General features: G+C 39.7%; 1 protein-coding gene across 1 annotated transcript in view; it reads left to right on the top strand.

The window, feature by feature from the left end:
• LOC131051255 (DUF21 domain-containing protein At4g14240) overlaps positions 1 to 18,754 on the top strand; it is a 176,803-nt gene that overhangs the window by 64,751 nt on the left and 93,298 nt on the right. The window contains exons 5-6 of the mRNA XM_057985688.2: positions 13,607 to 13,693; positions 13,977 to 14,048. Coding sequence (XP_057841671.2) covers positions 13,607 to 13,693; positions 13,977 to 14,048 — 159 coding nt within the window. The remainder of the gene's footprint in view (positions 1 to 13,606; positions 13,694 to 13,976; positions 14,049 to 18,754) is intronic.

Genomic DNA, 18,754 nt, shown 5'->3' with positions numbered 1-18,754 from the left:
CAGGCTGGTGATCAAGAGGATGATACAGTTTGGTTTGATGGGCTTCCTTGTTTCCTTGATCAAAATGAAAAAAGCATGTCAATGCCATCTCCAACAGAAGTTTTGGAGCAGCAAGGAGAATCAAGAGGACTTGAGGAGAATCATTACAAGGACAAAATTGGACCTCTCATGCAAAAAAGCAAGGAGGTTTTTGAAGAAGATAATTTTTGGGAAGAGTTGGAAGTGTTTTGTGTAAGTTTAGATACAAAACCAACATATCCTAAGTTGGAAAATCATGAGCAGCATGGGCAAGATGTGGAGGCAGTCATGCTTCTACTTCCATCGCATGAGCCAAATCATTTCAATCGGCAAGATGATGTCCATGAACTAGTCAATTAGTTGGAGACCAGCAAAGGGAGCTCAAAGTGTGTTTTGTCACAAGGATGCCCTATCGGGCATCTAGCCAGGATGGAGGCTAAAATAGAAAAGGTAATCATGCTTTCAGATAAGCATGAGGTTGCTACTAAAGAAGAGCTGACCCAGCCCACTTGTTCACTTCAAAGCAAGATTTTTGATGCTCAAATTTGTGAGGTAAGTAAACTTGTTTATTATCTTGGAGACATATTTCAGCTCTTTGTTAGTATTCTGTCCAAGATTCATCTCTTCTTGGCTGTTCGTGAACATGCTGGACATTGTAAGTTGAGAAGAATGGGTAGCTATTTCAACCAGCCTGTAAATGGTTTTGTTTAAGAGTTTTGATATTTTGATTAGCATAGGCTAGAGTAGGTTCTGATGCCAAATAAGTGCTGCTGCACAAATAGATTAGTTGCAGCTTCTATTTTGATTAGCATAGGCTAGAGTAGGTTCTGATGCCAAATAAGTGTTAACTGCCAGCAGCATGGGGTCTATTGCAGACCCCCCAGGAACATCTGTGCGGTGGTTGGTATTGGTGCGTGGTTGGGAGAGATTATTCAGCAACGCCGTTCGTAATTGAGGCATCATCTGGAGGAGGTCGTGTACCTTCACAGGCACCTCTAGTTTTAATTTTAAAATTTGATTTAGTATAGCATCCTCAGCCTCCGGTCAGTTGGAAGTACCTGCCATACCCTTCGCCTTCGCTCTTTCTCATATCTTTTTCTCAATTTCTTCCCGTGCTTCCCGTACCCTTCGCTTCTTCATCTCCGGGTCTGGGCACATTGCATGTCTAGCTTGGGCGCGGGTTACGGCCAACACTTCCTCTTCTTTGGTTTCCTCGATATTGAGCAAGTTGACGCTGGACTTCGGGCAGGTGGCGTCTTCGTGGTCTCTCGGTCCACACCATTTGCACAAATATTGTGTGGTCTCTCCCTTCGGGCAGTCTCGGGCAAAGTGCCCCCATTGGTTGCACACTCTGCATTGTACCATCGGTCGACCTTTGGAGTCGTATTGGATCCGGCTCCTTGTATTGTTATTGTTGTTTCGTCCTCCCCACCGGTTATCTCGGTAGCCTCCCGATGTTGCATTGTTGTTCGCCTGGGAGCTGCCGGTACCGCCTGACGTAGTTGGTTGTTCCTGCGTAAGCAATACTCGTTGGTTTCGTGTTTTCATGTTGTAGGGGCATTCCCTGGTGGGATGCCCCATCAACTGGCATATATCACAATAGGCCTTCTTTTGGCAGGAGCCTTTCGTGTGGCCGTCCGTCTTACATTCCGTGCACCCAATCAACTGGCATATATCAAAGCTCCCTTTTGTCAATTTTGCTCGGACCTCCCTTCATAACCTTCAGCTCTTTCATCATCCTCAGCATGTCCTTCTGCACGGCTTGCACCTTTTTGCCGGACTCGCCATCGCTGCTGCTTCCCTCGGAAGAGTCATCATCCTCGGACGAGCTATCCTTCTTCTTTTTCTTCTTGGATGTCTTGGTCTCGCTCTTGAGATCCATCGCTCTATTATATGCATCTTCTTATGAGGTTGGTGGAACAATTTTCATCTTCTTCCGGATGGAGTGATTCAGTACCTCCACGAACCATCTCTTTTTCAACCCATCCACTGGTTGACTCTCCATTTTCCCCAATAGTTCCTTGAGCTGCCGACTATAGGCTCGAACAGTCTCGTTTTTGTTCTGCTTTGTGCCATAGATTTCGGCTACTATTTCATTGTCGTCTCTAAGGAGGCAGAACTCTATCCCGAACTCCTTTAGGTCGGGCCATGTGCCGACTTTGGCCTTATCCATATCTGAGTACCAGTCGATGGCCAGTCCCCTTAAGGTTGCTGGAAATTGTGTTACCCATTCGTCCTGGTCGGTAACACCGTTCGTTGACCATATGGTTTCGCAAGTGCGGCAATGGTGGACAGGATCTTCCTTCCCATCGCCATTGAACTTCGGCAACTTCTGCTTACTTGCCATCCCACCGCTGGGTCTCGCTCCTCTGGTGCCTTGTGTGCTTGTACCTGGTGATCCTCCACTTCCGCCTCCTGCACCTAACCCTCCACTCGTGGGTCCTCCGGAGAAGGTTGTTGACCCCGAACCGAACAAATTACCTCCCGTACGGTACCCTTGTGCTCCATCAGCACCGTCGGCCGTACCGTCACCTTCGGTCGTCTCCCTCCGGTTGTCCTCCAAAATGGACAAGTTCTTTAGTAGGTCTCTGGTAGCGTCGATCAGGTTTAGACTCCGCCTTGTTTGTTCCACCAACTCTTCACGACTTCTTACCCTACGGTGGTATTCTGGCAAACTGTAGAGTTCTCCTTCGGCACCCTCCGTGACTCCTAGCTTCCCTTCGGGCAACCCTACGACAATGTAGAGAGTGTAATTCTCTCCATCTATCTCTGCCTCCGCAACCTCCGTGACACCTCCTGGGTTCCCTTTGAGCAACCCTTCGGCCGGTCGTCCTTCGGCAAGCTGCCTTAGCCTACGCCTTCGTTCTATTTGCTATCTAAGATTCAACGCTCTTTGTGCCACTTCCCATTCGTCACTTTGTATCTTTTTATTTTTGTCCTTATTTAGTATATTTGGCATAAATCACTTCCATACATAGCAAGCACACACCATGTACACAAAAAAAAAAAGACTTTTTTATTTTTTATTTTTTTATATTGCCTTTCGGCCATGATTTATATCAACAGTGTGTTGGGATTATTACAGGGTTCAATTTCCCCTTCGCCTCTTGCCATCACGCTCTGCGTCCCACGACGATTGTTTCGTTTGCGCGTCGTCGACCTCTGGGTTAATCTCACCGACGGGTAGGCCCATCGTGTCCGTACGCCATCCGCTCCTTCCTTTCCCGAGTATGTCTAGGCAACGACGCCAAATGTTTGCCACATACAGGTAAACAATTAAATGCAGAAAGTAAATGCACATAACATAATGGAAATATATTAAATAACCAGTCTTTGTATTAATTCAACAGTCCATGTACATCAAGTGCTTATAACATTAAACCGAGATACAACTATCATGATGATACTAAGAAGGAATGGTATGCAATATATAATACCCGAAGGGGTGCGACCAACCGTCACGTCCAACTGGCCTTCGGGACGACTAACTAACTGACTGCCGTATCTCATTATTACTGACGACAACATAACATACCGATTATTCTCGGCAACAGGCGCCACTTTGGGTCGACCTCTTGAGATGAAATGCAATTTGAATGAGGCAAATTTGGGAGGCAGTTTCATTTGTATTTCAGAATGGAAAAGCTATAAAAGCAGGTGTTGGGCTCCTCATTTGGTTATCCAGAGAAAATATATCGTTATGCTGTCGGAATGACTCCAGACATTCTTCGAGGGTGAATACCTCCTAGATCCTTCCTTCCGGTTTCGAGTGTGAGACATCACTCCTAGCTATGGTGTGTAGTTGTGAGCTTTTTGGTGATTTTTGGGTGTGTTGGTGAAGAAGTTGTGTGTTGCTAGTTTTTTGGGTGTGCTGGTGTGTTGGCTGGAAGTGCATTTTGCTCGTAGCTGCCGGGGTATTGAGTGCACTGTTATGGGTGAGGGCTTGTTGGAAGCGTACCAGAGAGACGATAGTTCCCCTATATTGGCGTGGCATTTGGAGAACTCTCCATTTTTTGGTTGCAAATCGAACTATTCAGCAAAATGCCATTTCAAGAATGGCCTTGGGTTGTGTGCATTGTTGTTGATGCTCTCCAGTTGCAGTTTTAAGGTATTGTTTTGTTTGCTTATGTCATGACTGGTTTGACATGATTCTATTGGGTTTTGAGAGAGTTACGAGCAATTTAGTGCGTTTCGGGATGGGTGGTTCTGCGTTTTCCTTGTATCTGATTTTAGAGCAAGTAGGATATGTACTTCACTCTATCTTCTTTCACATTTCTATCATTGTAAGAATTGCCTCAGTAGTACTGACCAATTCATTCTATGCTGCATTTCCCGCTGAACAAGTGGAAGAGGATGGCTTAGCCGCCTGTATGTTTGTAATTCAGTTTGTCCTCCCACTGAGCAAGTGGTTGAGTGATATTGTCCTCCCGCTGAGATATGCGGTTGAGTGATAGTTTTATTTAAAAGTCCTCCCGCTGCATAAGCGGTAGAGTGATTTGGTTCTGTTATGCTTTTGTTGCCTTGGCTGGTTTACCGCCAAGTTAGTGTTCTTCATCCCGCTGAAAAGTGGAAGGGGCTGGCTTGCCGCCCAGTTTTGTATTTGCATTGTAATTTCCAGCAGTTTAGTGAGCTAACGAACCCCTTGACACCGTATGCTCTCACCTTCCCACATTGGGCTCTTGGTGATCAGAAAGTGGAAGGGTTACTTTTCAGTAGCATTGGAATTATATTTCCTAACTTTAACGGGTGCATTGTAATATTGTTGTGCTTGAAAACCAAAAACAATAAGTGGGAATATTACAGTGGTATCAGAGCTGGTTTTTCTTGCCAGCCTGTGAAGTCAGGGTAATCAGAGTTCTCCATGAGTGACAGAGACGTCTGCTACTACAACAGAGAACAAAGACACTAGCAGTATCAGATTCCTGCAGTGCCTTTTGAAGAGACTTTTTCAGAAGTCTTGAGAAACAGAGATAAGGAAGTTGATTCAGTGGATTGAGCAGATTCAATGGGGGAAAGACTTTTTGGACAGATTGAAACAGCTATGGTTGTAGAGAAAATAGAGAAGAAATTTGACACTATGATGGACATGATGTCCTAGATGATAGCCACCTTTAGGCAGAGTGCTGGAGAAGGGCATAATCAAGATCCAAATCAGAATATGCGTGGTAATAATGGTAGTACTTCCAACAACTCCAGTGGTAATGGAAATGGCAGCAACAATGGCAGCCATGGTAATGGAATGCCTGTTGGATCGGTGACTAGGCCATTGCAACCTGTTTTCCCTCCAAGGGAAACACTGCCTCCTGAAGTGGAAGTTCCTGTAGCTGAAGAGATTTGGGCCAGCTTTGTGGAGTATGCAACATTTCCCCAAGAGATTTGAAATGCTATGTCTCTTGACCAATACATGAATCAACAGAAGAGAAGGGAAGGGAGATATGATAATCGTTACACCACTTCCAGGGATTTTCAACAGGCCCTTGGGAAGGTCACTCTAGCACACTTCGATGGAAGCAGTGTGAGCACGGCTAGAGCTTGGGTGCAGAAGTTGGACAACTACTTGTCCTTGAGACCCATGCCCGAAGAAGAGGCCATCAAGTTCGCTACCTTGCACCTAGATGGAGCTGCTCATGAATGGTGGTACCATGGGTATATCACCCTCGGTCACAACTTGATCCATACCTATGCTGAATTCACCAACTAGTTGATAGAAAGATTTGATACCAAGGATCTGGAGGTGAAGTTTAGAGAGCTAGCACAACTCAAACAACAGGGTTTCGTGGACACCTTCATAACTGAATTTTAGAGTCTTTTAGTTATGGTTAGTAGTATCTCGGAGAAAAGACTGGTGGTCCTGTTCACTGAAGGACTTGAAGAACCATTGAGAGGTTGGGTAAAAGCCTTTGACCTGCCCACCTTGGCTGATGCAATCAAGAAGGCTAGAAGCATGGAGTTGGCTGCCCCTAAGTCTAAATTTCAGTCAAAGCCTTTCCCTTTTCGTAAAGACAAGAAGAAATTTTCTAATCAGCCTAAGAAGTTCCCTCCCTGGATGGATGATGAGCTCCGCCAAGAACTTTAGAGGAAGAATTTGTGTTACTCATGCAAGGAACCTTGGGTTCCGGGTCATAGATACCATGGAAAGGGTAATGCTCGGCAAATGGAAGCATATTCAGCTGATGGATCAGATTCTGAAAATTCAGAACAGCAGCTTGATTCGGAGGAAAGTGAGTATGAAGAGGCTCCAGAAGGGCCTGAAAGTGATCAAGATGATAAGGGTATAGTTGCCCAACTCTCTAGCTCCCACAAGAATGAATCATTCAGAGTTGGAGGAGCATTGGGAGAGCACCGTCTTGTTGCTCTAATTGATACAGGAGCAACTCACAACTTCATTGATGCTAGGATTGTTGCCAAGAGAGGTCTTATCACTAATGATGTTGAAGACTTCAAGGTCATGGTGGCTGATGAATCAACAATTTGTTGTAAACGGATGGTGTCAAACATTTCAATGAAGCTTGGTAATTATGAAGTCAAGGATGACTTCTATGTTGTCAATATTGGAGGGACCGATGATGTGGTCCTAGGCATTCAGTGGCTGCGATCTTTTGGTGAGATCACTCTTAACTTGCAAACCATGGAATTAAAGTTCATGACTGAAGGGAAGAAGGTGGTTTTGCGAGGAATGTCAAATGGGGGTCCTCGGATTGTATCCTTGAAGAGGATGGAGAGGCTGATCTGTCATAACCAAGTAGAGTGGGCAGCAGAATGTGTGTTAATGCCATCAAACCCATTAGAAGACAAGGGCAGCTACACTACTGATATTCAAGCTTTAATCACAGACAAGAGCAAGGTCTTTGGAAATCCACCACTTAGAAGATCTCCTGAGTATATGTTCATGCCATCCCACTCATTTGAAGAAAGGAGAAGCTATCCTGAAGACATTCAGGCTTTGATTTCGAAGAGGAGCAAGGTGTTTGAGACTCCACCCCCAGGTAGGCCGCCTGAGCGCGGTACTGAACACATCATTGAGTTGGAAGAGGGTACTAAGCCTATCATGATTACTCCTTACCGTTACCCAAAGAAGCAAAAGGATGAGATTGAGAAAGCCATTAAGGAGCTTCTAGACATGGGTTACATTAGGCCAAGAAAGAGCCCCTTTGCTCGGTTGTTGTATTGGTGAAGAAGGATGGGGCCATGCGTATGTGCGTGGATTACCGAGCCTTAAATCAGAAAACCATCAAGAATCGCTACCCCATTCCGAGGATTGATGAGCTCATTGATGAGCTGCATGGTGTCGTGTACTTCTCCAAGATAGATCTCAGATCGGGCTACCATCAAATCAGAATGAGGGCTTCTGATGTGGAGAAGATTGCTTTCAGATGCCACTTTGGGCATTTCGAATTTCTAGTCATGCCTTTTGGTTTGACTAATGCTCCAGCCACATTTCAATCTTGTATGAACAAAATCTTTCAGAAGCAGTTGAGGAAGTTTGTGCTCATATTTTTCGGTGACATTCTCATCTTCAACAAGACTTGGAAGGAGCACTTACAACACTTAGATGGAATTCTTAGCATTCTGGAGTCTGAATCGTTGTTTGCCAAATAATCTAAGTGCGAGTTTGGAATGAGGGAGTTGCTCTACCTGGGGCACATCATCAGTGCAAAGGGTGTGAAGGTGGATCCCGAAAAGATTAGAGCTATCCTTGATTGGCCACAACCTGAGAACATAACTCATTTGAAAGGATTCTTGGGTCTATGTGGTTTTTATAGAAGGTTTGTGAAGGGTTATTCCTAGTTGGCTGCCCCCCTCACAGATCTCATTAAGAAAGGAGCCTTTGAGTGGTCCGCAAAGGCACACACAGTGTTTGATCAGTTTAAGGAAATCATGAGCTCATGCCTGGTTTTGGCCTTACTAGATTTCACCAAGCCTTTTGAATGGCAATGTGATGCGTCAGGGGAAGGTGTTGGTGTAGTTCTTATGCAAGACAAGCACCCTATTGTGTTTGAAAGCAGAAAGCTGAGAGGGCTTGAAAGGCTATATTCAGTCTATGACAAGGATATTCTTTCCATAATGCATGCCCTTGCGAAATTCAGGCAGTACCTGGTGGGAAGTAGGTTCGTTGTTAAGACTGATCATAATAGTCTTAAGCTTTTCATGCACCAAAAAGATTTGAATGAAAGGCAGCAGAAGTGGGTTAGTAAGCTCCAGGCTTATGACTTCGACATTGAGTATGTGAAGGGGAAGAACAACATAGTGGCCGATGCCCTTTCTTGGAGACCCCATCTAAGCTCTATATGTGAGCTTACTGCTGATTGGAGGGACCTATTGCTTGCTGATTATGCCAAAAATCAGTTTGCAACCAGCATTGTTGAGGGCACTTCTCATGATGAAAAGTATAGTTTGGTTGATGGATTGATTTTGTATAAGGGAAGAATCCTTCTTCTACCTGAATTGAAGTTGAAGGAGAAGGTATTGCAGACTTTTCACGACATTCCCCTTGCTGGCCACCAAGGTTTTTTCAAGACTTACAAGTAGATCCCAGAGAGATTCTCTTGGAAAGGGTTGAAGAGAGATGTCTTTAAGTACGTTAGGGAATGCCATACTGGTCAGAAGAACAAGGATGAACACACAGCGCCCATTGGTTTATTGCAACCATTGCCAATTCCCAGTCAAAAATGGGAAAGTGTCTCTATGGATTTCATCAGTGGGTTGCCAAAGGCTAGTGGGAAGGATTGTATCTATGTGGTGGTGGATAGATTGACGAAATTTGCTCATTTTTTTTGCCATCGCTAGCTCATTTACAGCAGCTCTGGTTGCTGATTTGTTCTTTCGTGAGGTGTTTAGGCTACATGGGCTGCCTAAAAATATTGCGAGTGATAGGGACAGCAAGTTCCTAAGCTCCTTCTGGTAAGAGATTTTCAGATTATGTGGTTACCATCCCCAGACAGATGGACAAACATAAATAGTAAATAAATGGTTGGAGGGTTACTTGAGGAATTACGTTTCAGAACAGCAGAAGGCTTGGGTAAGATGGCTAAATCTTGGTGAATACTACTACAATTCCACTCATCACATGTCCATTAGGATGTCTCCTTTCATGGCACTTTACGGTTATGAGGCCCCTAGCTTTGCTGATTTTGTGTTTGGAGATAGTAGAGCACCTCAGGCTAGGGATATGGTTCAGCAGTGTCAGGATATTCTGAAGGCATTGAAGGACAACCTCCAGATTGCTCAGAATCGACAGAAGTTGTATGCTGATCAGCAACGTATTGAGTCCTCATTTGAGGTGGATGATATGGTCTACCTCAGACTTTAGCCCTTCAGACAATCTACTCTCAAGAAGAGTGGAGCAGAAAAACTCAAGCCACATTTTTATGGGCCTTTCAGGGTCATTAGGAGAGTGGGAGTTTTGGCTTACGAGTTGGAGCTACCAGTGAGTAGCCGAGTACATAATGTCTTCCATGTGTCACGCCTCAAAAAGGCGCTTGGGCACAATGTGGTAGTCTCTTCTGATTTGCCTCCCTTGGATGAAGAGGGAGAGTTGGTGCTAGTTCCCGAGGCCATCCTTGATGTCAGGGAACGATTGTTGAGGAGGAGTGTAATGTCCCCATTTTGCGAGCATCAGAGTTTGTAAGAATTAGCCTATCATTTGACCCTCGTAGGCTAACAATTATTGATAGAGGGCCTCGTGTGGCAGTTACTTGGTGATTAGAGACATTACTCTTCAGCTGGATTCAGGTTTTGGCCTTTGCACAGGTTTTTTGACTCAGATTGGCACACTTACTATTTTGGGAGAGTCAGGGTTCCTATTAATAGAAAGACACTTGAGCAGAGCTTATTGGCAGTATCGACCTTGATTGGGCCTTTGCAGCTATTTCTAGACTCAGTTCCACATACTTACTATTTATAGTAAGTCACTATTCAAGGTTTCTATTTTTAGACAGGCATCCAATCACATGGAGAACAGGGAGAGTCGACTCCTGGCTCAGACGGCTTAGCAATCAGACAAGTACATCAAGAGATATTAAAGTTTAAGTGACTTAAGTGATTTATTTAATATTTTAATATTATTATAAAGTTCTAAAGTAACTTTATAATAATAAAGTCACTTTAATATAATAAAGTGCGTTAAGTGAATAATTTAATGTGGGAATAAATCTTTTATCCCACATTGGCCAGGAAGGTGTTTGAGCTCTCTTAAGGAAAGAATAAAAGGAAAGGCAGGAGTTCATTCTCGGCATCCAGTTGATGAATAGTATTTTGATTGATTTTCATTGTGGAGCCTAGGACTTTCGCAATTTTCTTCTTTGATCATACGAAACGAAAATTTCCTATTGATAGCAATTTTGAAGGTGTGAAATAACATCTGAATTATTGCAGTTGTGGGAAAGAATACTTCAGTTCTTTCATTTGTGCAAATTGGTGAAGTTTTCTACAAGGGTTTGAAGTTTATTGTTGAAGAACATTTATAATTGGTTGTGAATCATCCTTCTTTGGCACATGGAGTTATATCATTCTTGTTGGGAGAGATTATCAACAAATTATTCAAGGTTTTAAGAGCAGATTGCAAATTTGTTCTTGCTGCTACAGTGCCGTGAACAGTGCGCATGAACAGTGCTGTGAATAGTGCGCTACAGTGCCGTGAACAGTGTGCTACAGTGCCGTGAATAGTGCGCTACAGTAGTTTGAGTTCTATAGAAGGGGATTTAGAAAGGTTGAACAGCTATATATATTTGACAAGGGATTTGCATATGAGGAGAATCAAACCAATATATCAAGGCAGCCATTGAAATACCAGGTTTTCTATCTATGGTCATTGTATTAGAAAATCATTACTTCATTACTTCATTGCATCATTTTCTATTATGATTATATCATGAAATACTTGGAGGTTGCATATGTTTAATGGAGATATAATTTGCATATTCCACATTCATGGTAACATTCAACATTGATCAGCCACTTAGCTTTCATGCCAATTGTTTGCTTAAATGCCTAATGGTTGTAGGTATACATTGGGATGCATGACAAGTGTTTGTCTTAATGTCAACTAGCTGTACTAGTTAATTTCAGTCATTACATATGTGTGGAAAGGTCTAAAACAGCTAGTATATCATTTCTATAACAACTTTGCATTGTTAGAAGCTTTCCATAACTTCATTTGCAGCCTACAAACCCAAAGAAGACAAATAAAGAATTCACTACAGCGGCTTCAAACATTGTATGCCAAGTGTTTGACAATATTCCTTGGGGTTCAAATAAGCGAAACAGGGTCAGATTAGCCAAGGGATATTACAAGGAGGACCATCCGAGAATATTTGGTTAAGTGGAAGAACTTACCGGTGGAGGATGCTACATGGTAGAATGAGGATTTTTTACAGCATCATGGCTTGCGATTGCTTGAGGACATGCAATTTTGGGAGGGGTGGATTGTAATATCCCCTTCCTTGTGACGTTGCATTCAGTGGTCCATTGGCCTATTCCGGAGAATTGTAGGCTATTTGGAAAGGTGAATTAAGGGTTCCCATGTTCCTTGGAGTTCCGACTAGACTTGTCAGAGGTGGAATGTGAACTTACTATTTTTAGTAAGTTAGGGTTTGGCCGTTGGGATGGTACAGAGTTGCTAAGCTTGCCAAGCTCTTTCTCTGGTTGCGAAGATAACGATTTTTGGAGCATTATTTCATGACTTACTATTTTTAGTAAGTGGCAGTTTGGGGCTTCCTATTTTTGGCAATCCTAGATTTGGTCCTGATCTAGCACAATTCAATGATCCTCATTGCTCAACCTCATTCGGATTCCGTTGATAATCAGTCTGGCTATAAGCGATTTAATTAAATATTATTCCTTATCCTAAGGTTATTATTTAATTTATTATTGATTGATGCTATGGGAAATTGTGCAAACTATGATAATTTTTCTAAGTCATGCCTGGGCGATTTATTTGGAGATTAAAAGGAGACTTTATTCTTTCTATTTTAAAAAAAAGTTTTATAATGCCAAAATCCTGGCCCCCTCTCCTTGGCATGATTTTTACTTAGGAAAGTGGACGCCACTTTGGGTCAACCTCTTGAAATGAAATGCAATTTGAATGAGGCGAATTTGGGAGGCAGTTTCATTTGAATTTCAGAATGGAAAAGCTATATAAGCAGGTGAATACCTCTAGACATTCTTCGAGGGTGAATACCTCCTAGATCCTTCCTTCCGGTTTCAAGTGTGAGACATCACTCCTAGCTGTGGTGCGTAGTTGTGAGCTTTTTGGTGATTTTTGGGTGTGTTGGTGAAGAAGTTGTGTGTTGCTGGTTTTTTGGGTGTGCTGGTGTGTTGGTTGTTAAGTGGATTTTGCTCGTAGCTGCCGGGGTGTTGAGTGCATCGTTCTGGGTGAGGGCTTGTTGGAAGCGTACTGGAGAGACAATAGTTCCCCTATATTGGCGTGGCATTTGGAGAACTCTCCATTTTTTGGTTGCAAATCGAACTATTCAGCAAAACACCATTTTTTGGTTGCAAATCGAACTATCCATTGCACTTCAACCAGTAGGATGAATTTTGGAACCTTTTTTGTATCCTTGATTGGATCTGCTCATTAGAGCATATTTTGGCCTCGTGTCAAGACCGGTTGCATACTTATAATGCAAGATCAGAGACAGCACCTGGTTGCATATATCAAAGGATTAATATCAGACATAATAGCATTATTCAGGATTGCACAAGCATATCAACATTATAGATATAGCAATTATTGCTATAAGCAATAAGTGGAATCAATTAAATGCATTAAAAGATTGTATTAGAGACAGTAATTCAATCACTATAAGCGATTATGAAACAACATTATAGTACACCCTCCATTGTTAGAACAAAGAAAGCTATCACGATCATCTTTGTATCATTATATCAGTTTATATCAGATATAGCAGTTATCTATATTCAATATATACCTTATTCCTTGAACTAACATTATCATTATTTATATCTTATCCATTAAATAAGTTTATAAGTGGTATCATATATTGTAATTCATAGTGATATTTGATACTTGAAGGAAAGAAGTCTCTTGCAATTGATCATTGCAAGATAAATGTCCCTATTTCCTAAGACATAAAATATGGAGACATTACAGTCCATTTCAACTTACAAGAAGGGAATCTGCCACTATCAAGTGCGGTGACTCTTTGGTTTACACCAAGAACCCAAATTTAATATATTTAGTAGTTCCCAGTTTTTGGTATTGTAAAGCTACATAATACTTAAATTTGAAGTATGTAATCAGAGTAGAAGGCATGCATCTCTCCTACAGATTTTTCCCATTTTGTATACACTGAGTTAAAGATTATTTTACTCAGCTATTCAGTACTGTCAATTCTGTGCTTGATTTCGTTCAATTGTTGCTCATAGTATGTCTGTGAACTAGTGCTGTCTCTTAAATTACCAGCTTAATTCAAATCAAATGAACATACTACTTTGGACAGGTTTTGTTTGTAATTACACACTTTTTTGTTATAATTGCTGCACAGCTCATCTTGAATACAATTTTAGTGTCTTTTGAGGAAAAGTAATCATGGATGTATATAACATGTTGGACATCTTCTGCTTTTAGGTTCTTGATTGTGTAATTGGTCAACATGAATCAGCATTATTTAGGCGTGCACAGTTGAAGGCTCTTGTTTCAATTCATGGGCAAGAGGTAATCTGATATTTGAAGGGTATTTTTTGCCAACCGAATTCTACTAATATAGATTTCTATGTATGGATGACGTGATAGTGTGTTATAAAGATGGATGTTTAATCATACGAGAGTTCTATAATATAAGGTTTCACAAGGCATTATCCCTATGATTAATACAAGTAGCAATCAGCTAAACGTCTTCTTGAATATAAAAAGTTCTACCCACTAGTTATTATATAGGCTTATGTAGTTTATTTTATAATCTTTTGCTTATTTGTCAACTTCATTATGTTGATTCTAGGCAGGTAAAGGAGGGGAGCTTACACGTGATGAGACAACTATCATAAGTGGAGCACTTGATCTTACTGAGAAGGTTAGGTTTCCAAATGGCAATTGACATTTCAATAACCAATGTCTGCATGTTTTATTATATTATGGTCTATATTTACTTTCCATCTCTGGAAGATTGCTAAAGACTTTAAAGATTCAACGGCAACCATCATCTATTTGACCTCTTTTCCTGTTATGGAGTGTTTGAAGCAGCTCTATTAGTTGACAATTCACAGGGCTATGTTTTTGACCTATAAAACCTATATGACAATTTTTATTTGATAAAGCTTTGAATATAAACCAATGTTCAATCTTCAGATTATGTTGAGTCCTTTTCCTTGACCAAGTATTGAGTTGGAACATCATATACCTTGAGATGAATGCATCTATATGCATTGTGCTTTGAATGTAAAGACAAAGGGATTTAATATTTAAACCTTTTTTATTGTAGAATAATTAGACCTCAATTTTATAATCACATCAGAGAGTAGTAGTCTTTTCAGAGAGATGAGAGAATCACGTTGCACTAAATCAAATCTAAAAAGAGGTCTTTGTAGCACCATATTCATTTGAAACTTAGTGCACTTGGTGCTGATGTTGTTAAGCTAGAGGATAATCATATTTCATTATATTTCCCCTTTATTGTAGCAATCTACATTTATTATAGAACAAAAAGAGATATTGAACTGTGCTCAACCTTTAAAGGGACACAACAGTCAATAAGGACTACCACTTGGTCACCATATTTCATCAATATACTTATATAAATGAATGAAATAGACACATGCAAAAAATGGATAGATCCTTTTTATGGTTGCATGACAAAATTTCTGTACATCTGGTTTGTGAGTATGAGCTTTAGATGATGGGAGATACAGCCTTGCTTCAAAATTTAATGGTTGATAGGAGTTCCTACGGCCACATATGAAGTTTCCAGCCATGTGGTTTCTTCAAAAAACTTTGTGAAAAATGTGTACAGAACTCTATGGTGTAGACAAGTGACAGATGCATTACTCATTTATAATTCTACTAGAAATTAAGAGGTCTCTATTCATGATGTCACTAAAGAATGAGCTTTGTTTCTCTAGACTTTAAAAAATTTCCATATATATCATGGGCCCAACTATTGCATGTGGAAATCATATTTCAGATCTGCTGGAATCTAATGATTTATTTATCTTCAACCATTCCCCCTTTCATGGTCTTACAAATCCCTTCCCTGTATCTGAGGACGAATAGCAATCACCTTAAACAAAGATCAATATGAAACTTTCAATGGTGAAATATAATCTTAGGAGTGCCATAGAAGTAGTTAGTTTTGGGAAGCTTCACTAGGATGATATATCCTAGATAGAAATAATTTTTCTCTAGACTGGTATAAATTATGTTAAGTGGATTTCATTTGTGATGAATTTCATGCTAGAAATTCCATATGCAATTGTTAACAACTTAGAAGACATTTTCTAAATTCCTTAAAAAGGCCTAAACTAAGCATAGAAGTGATGAACTGCAACTACATCATCTTGAAGCAAATTTTGGACAATAGAGTTAATTGACCGGCAACCTGAAGTACAAACATGAGCTTAACAGCAGTGTGCTTTATTATACTGTAATGTCCCCATTTTAGTGCCTTCCTAAGCATTAATCGTTTTCAGAGGTTAGCCTATTATCAGTGGTCTTCGTAGGCTAATGTGGTGGTTAGGGGGTGTCATGACCCCTCCTTGATTGTTATATATATATCCTAAATAAAACAATTATTATTATTAATATAATTACCAATAAATAATTATTTGAAATTTATTTATTTATTATATAATATTATTAATATTTATTACTAATCTAATATTCTTGAAATATTCAAATAAAGATAAATTAATATTGCAACAAATCCTTATATTGAAAATTCTTTGTGACGTCCCCATCCAAATGCTAAATAACTAAGAGAAAGCTCCTTGTATTTTCTTTATAGATGATAATATTGAAAGCCAACTCTTCCGATATTCATTGATATGACAAAACCGAACCTTGGACAACACTCACGATTATATTTATACTTTATTGTACCGAGTGATAATATGAGTGGAGCAATTAAGAGAAATATGCAGAATGGTTATCTGACTTCATCGACATGTCAAGTGCAAGATCGCTGAAGTATTATTAATAGCAAATAAACATCAAGAATATTGAATTGACTAATCGATAACTGGATAGCAATATGAAAGGATCCATCCCAATCCAAAGATATCATATATGGGATCAATAACTAGAGATACCCGTGGTAAATAATGATCGAAGACAATCATTCCAGACTAAGGCGTAAACCTTTGATAATCTGCATTACCGTTAACAGAGATCATTTTTATGTTAACAAAGGAGATTAATACCAAGGAGATTCATGATAAGAAGACCTCGTGATAACTAATTATCATCCGTTAAACATAACAACTAATCATGCGATTTTAATGGAGTCCGATAATGGATTATATGATAACTATAGTAAACAAGAGATGCAATTGGAATAATGAAATGACATGATCCCTTAACGAAGCATGCTTTTTAGCTCTCAAAGAGTGCAACCATTCAATTGTGAAGAGTTATATAAGACAAATCAAATCATTCATTCAGGGGGGAATGATCTTTCCTAATTATTCCAGGGAATATACAAAAGGAAAGAAAGAGAGATAATATTGGCAACATCAAATAGATTGGGAATTATTATATATGGTCTGTGCCATCGATCAGATCAGAACTGAACTGTTATTAAGTTACAGGCAGTAACATCCTTGTCCTTAGCGGTATGTATAGGGACGTGTTTAGTATGTATAATATAGAAGACTGCTGATGCGCTATGTAGAATTTAATAATATTATGAATATTAATAATGACATAATAATTATAACTTTCTGCAATATGGGTGACTGCTCTGCAGTAATATATATATTAATAATATCTGAGAATAGATTAAGGTATATATATATATATCTATATAATTTTTTTTTTTGGATAGGTAATTGGCTGAAGCCTTGAATAGCTTTTGACTGGAGCTATGAACCAGTGGGGACACAGTAGGGGGCCCCATCTCCATTACATATCTTTGAATTATTATTATTATTATTATTATGTTTGATTAGATTGACCCCAAGACCTTCCCCATCCTATGGAAGGCCAAGAGTCACAGCTTAGAATTCCACTTTAGATGTCCCTATTGGGAATTGAACTTGGGTCTCCACAACGAGAGCCCAGTGTTTTAACCAGTTAAGCTCAACCCCTTGGACTATATATCTATATAATTATATCTATACATATATAGAAATAGTGCTTTGATCGGAACAAATAAATCTAAGACTATAAATCAGATTGAATTATCAATCCAATATCAGGAAAAAAGATTGTTATCATCGATGGGATTCATGTTAAGAGGGTTTTGTCTCCTAATCAATGTAGTTTAAGTCATAAGTATATTGAAATAGATTAATTATGGTAAAAAACAAGCCTAAACCTAGTAGGGGACATTACAGGGGGGCCTTTGTGGGTGATCTAGGGCTTTTCAGCTGACCCTTGGGTTGTTTATTTCAGTACTCTCCATCTAAGAGATTCAATTTTTTGTTGGTTTTCCTTCCTTAGGTCTTTTAGTCTCCATTGAGCATACTTACTATTTTAGTAAGTCTGTTGAGCATTTTGGACCCATACTATTTATAGTAAGTCTTTTGGATGGTTGGAGGGTACACCGGCTATTAATGGGTAGTTGGCATAATTGATTAAATGTCTCAACATTGGCATTAATTGGAGTTAAATTATTAAAGTTTCAACTTTAATAATATTAATTAAATTAATGACTATATCATAAGGGGATATAAGGGACTTTATTGCATAAATTATATTAATTGTATAAAGTCATTTATTAAGCCTTATTGGGATGCCAACTTCATTAAATAATAAAGTGAAATGAAATGAAATGCTATTTAAATGCATTTAATTTCCTTTGGGCGTGGGTTTGAGGAGAAATATATAAGGCATAACTGAGGTTCATTCATTCATTATTCAATCAACTTGTGAAATTTTGCTTTGTTGAATCTACAAAAGCTTTATGAGAACAAGAACTCTCAGAGGGAGCAGTATCTACAGGTGTGAGAGATCATCTGAGGGCACTCTAATCGATAATCTCATTTAGAGTTTGTATTTGTGCACGGATTGAAATCAGTTTAAGGAAGAATTTGTCCAAGGGTTAACTTGCTGAAGCATAGTTGATTTATTGGGTGAAGACTTGTCCTTATTATTGCATTCATTCGAGCATATCAGAAAATTAATTTGCAGCAGCTGATCAAGGTCTTGGAAGGGTTATTTGCAGCCATATTGGTTGCTTTTGCTGGCCATGCCATCTCTTGGGTTTAGCATGGGTTTCTAGGACTTCAAAATAGTTTTCTTGCAGCTGTATTCTTCCCAATCCTAGCCGTACTATTTCTATTTGCTGCTGTTGTTTGGAAAGGGCGTTGGAAATTAAGTATGTACCAAATTTTCAATAAATGCATTTCAATACTTGGATCTGAAAAGTTAAAATAGTTTACAAACTCTAGTATTTTATTTCAGAATTTACTCTTGTTTCATGCATTGTATTATTTTTTCAAAAACCTAAAAAGACCAAAAAATCAGAAAACCCAAAAAACTTGGAAACAAAATAAGTAAAAAAAGCATGAAAAGCAAACAAGCAAAAAAGTAGAAAAAAGAAAAGAGACAGATAATATTCCAAAA

Source organism: Cryptomeria japonica, chromosome 9 (assembly GCF_030272615.1).
Source record: "Cryptomeria japonica chromosome 9, Sugi_1.0, whole genome shotgun sequence".
Taxonomy (NCBI): Eukaryota; Viridiplantae; Streptophyta; class Pinopsida; order Cupressales; family Cupressaceae; genus Cryptomeria; species Cryptomeria japonica.
Note: the sequence above shows the minus strand (reverse complement) of the source record. Positions and strands in the feature narration are given on the sequence as shown.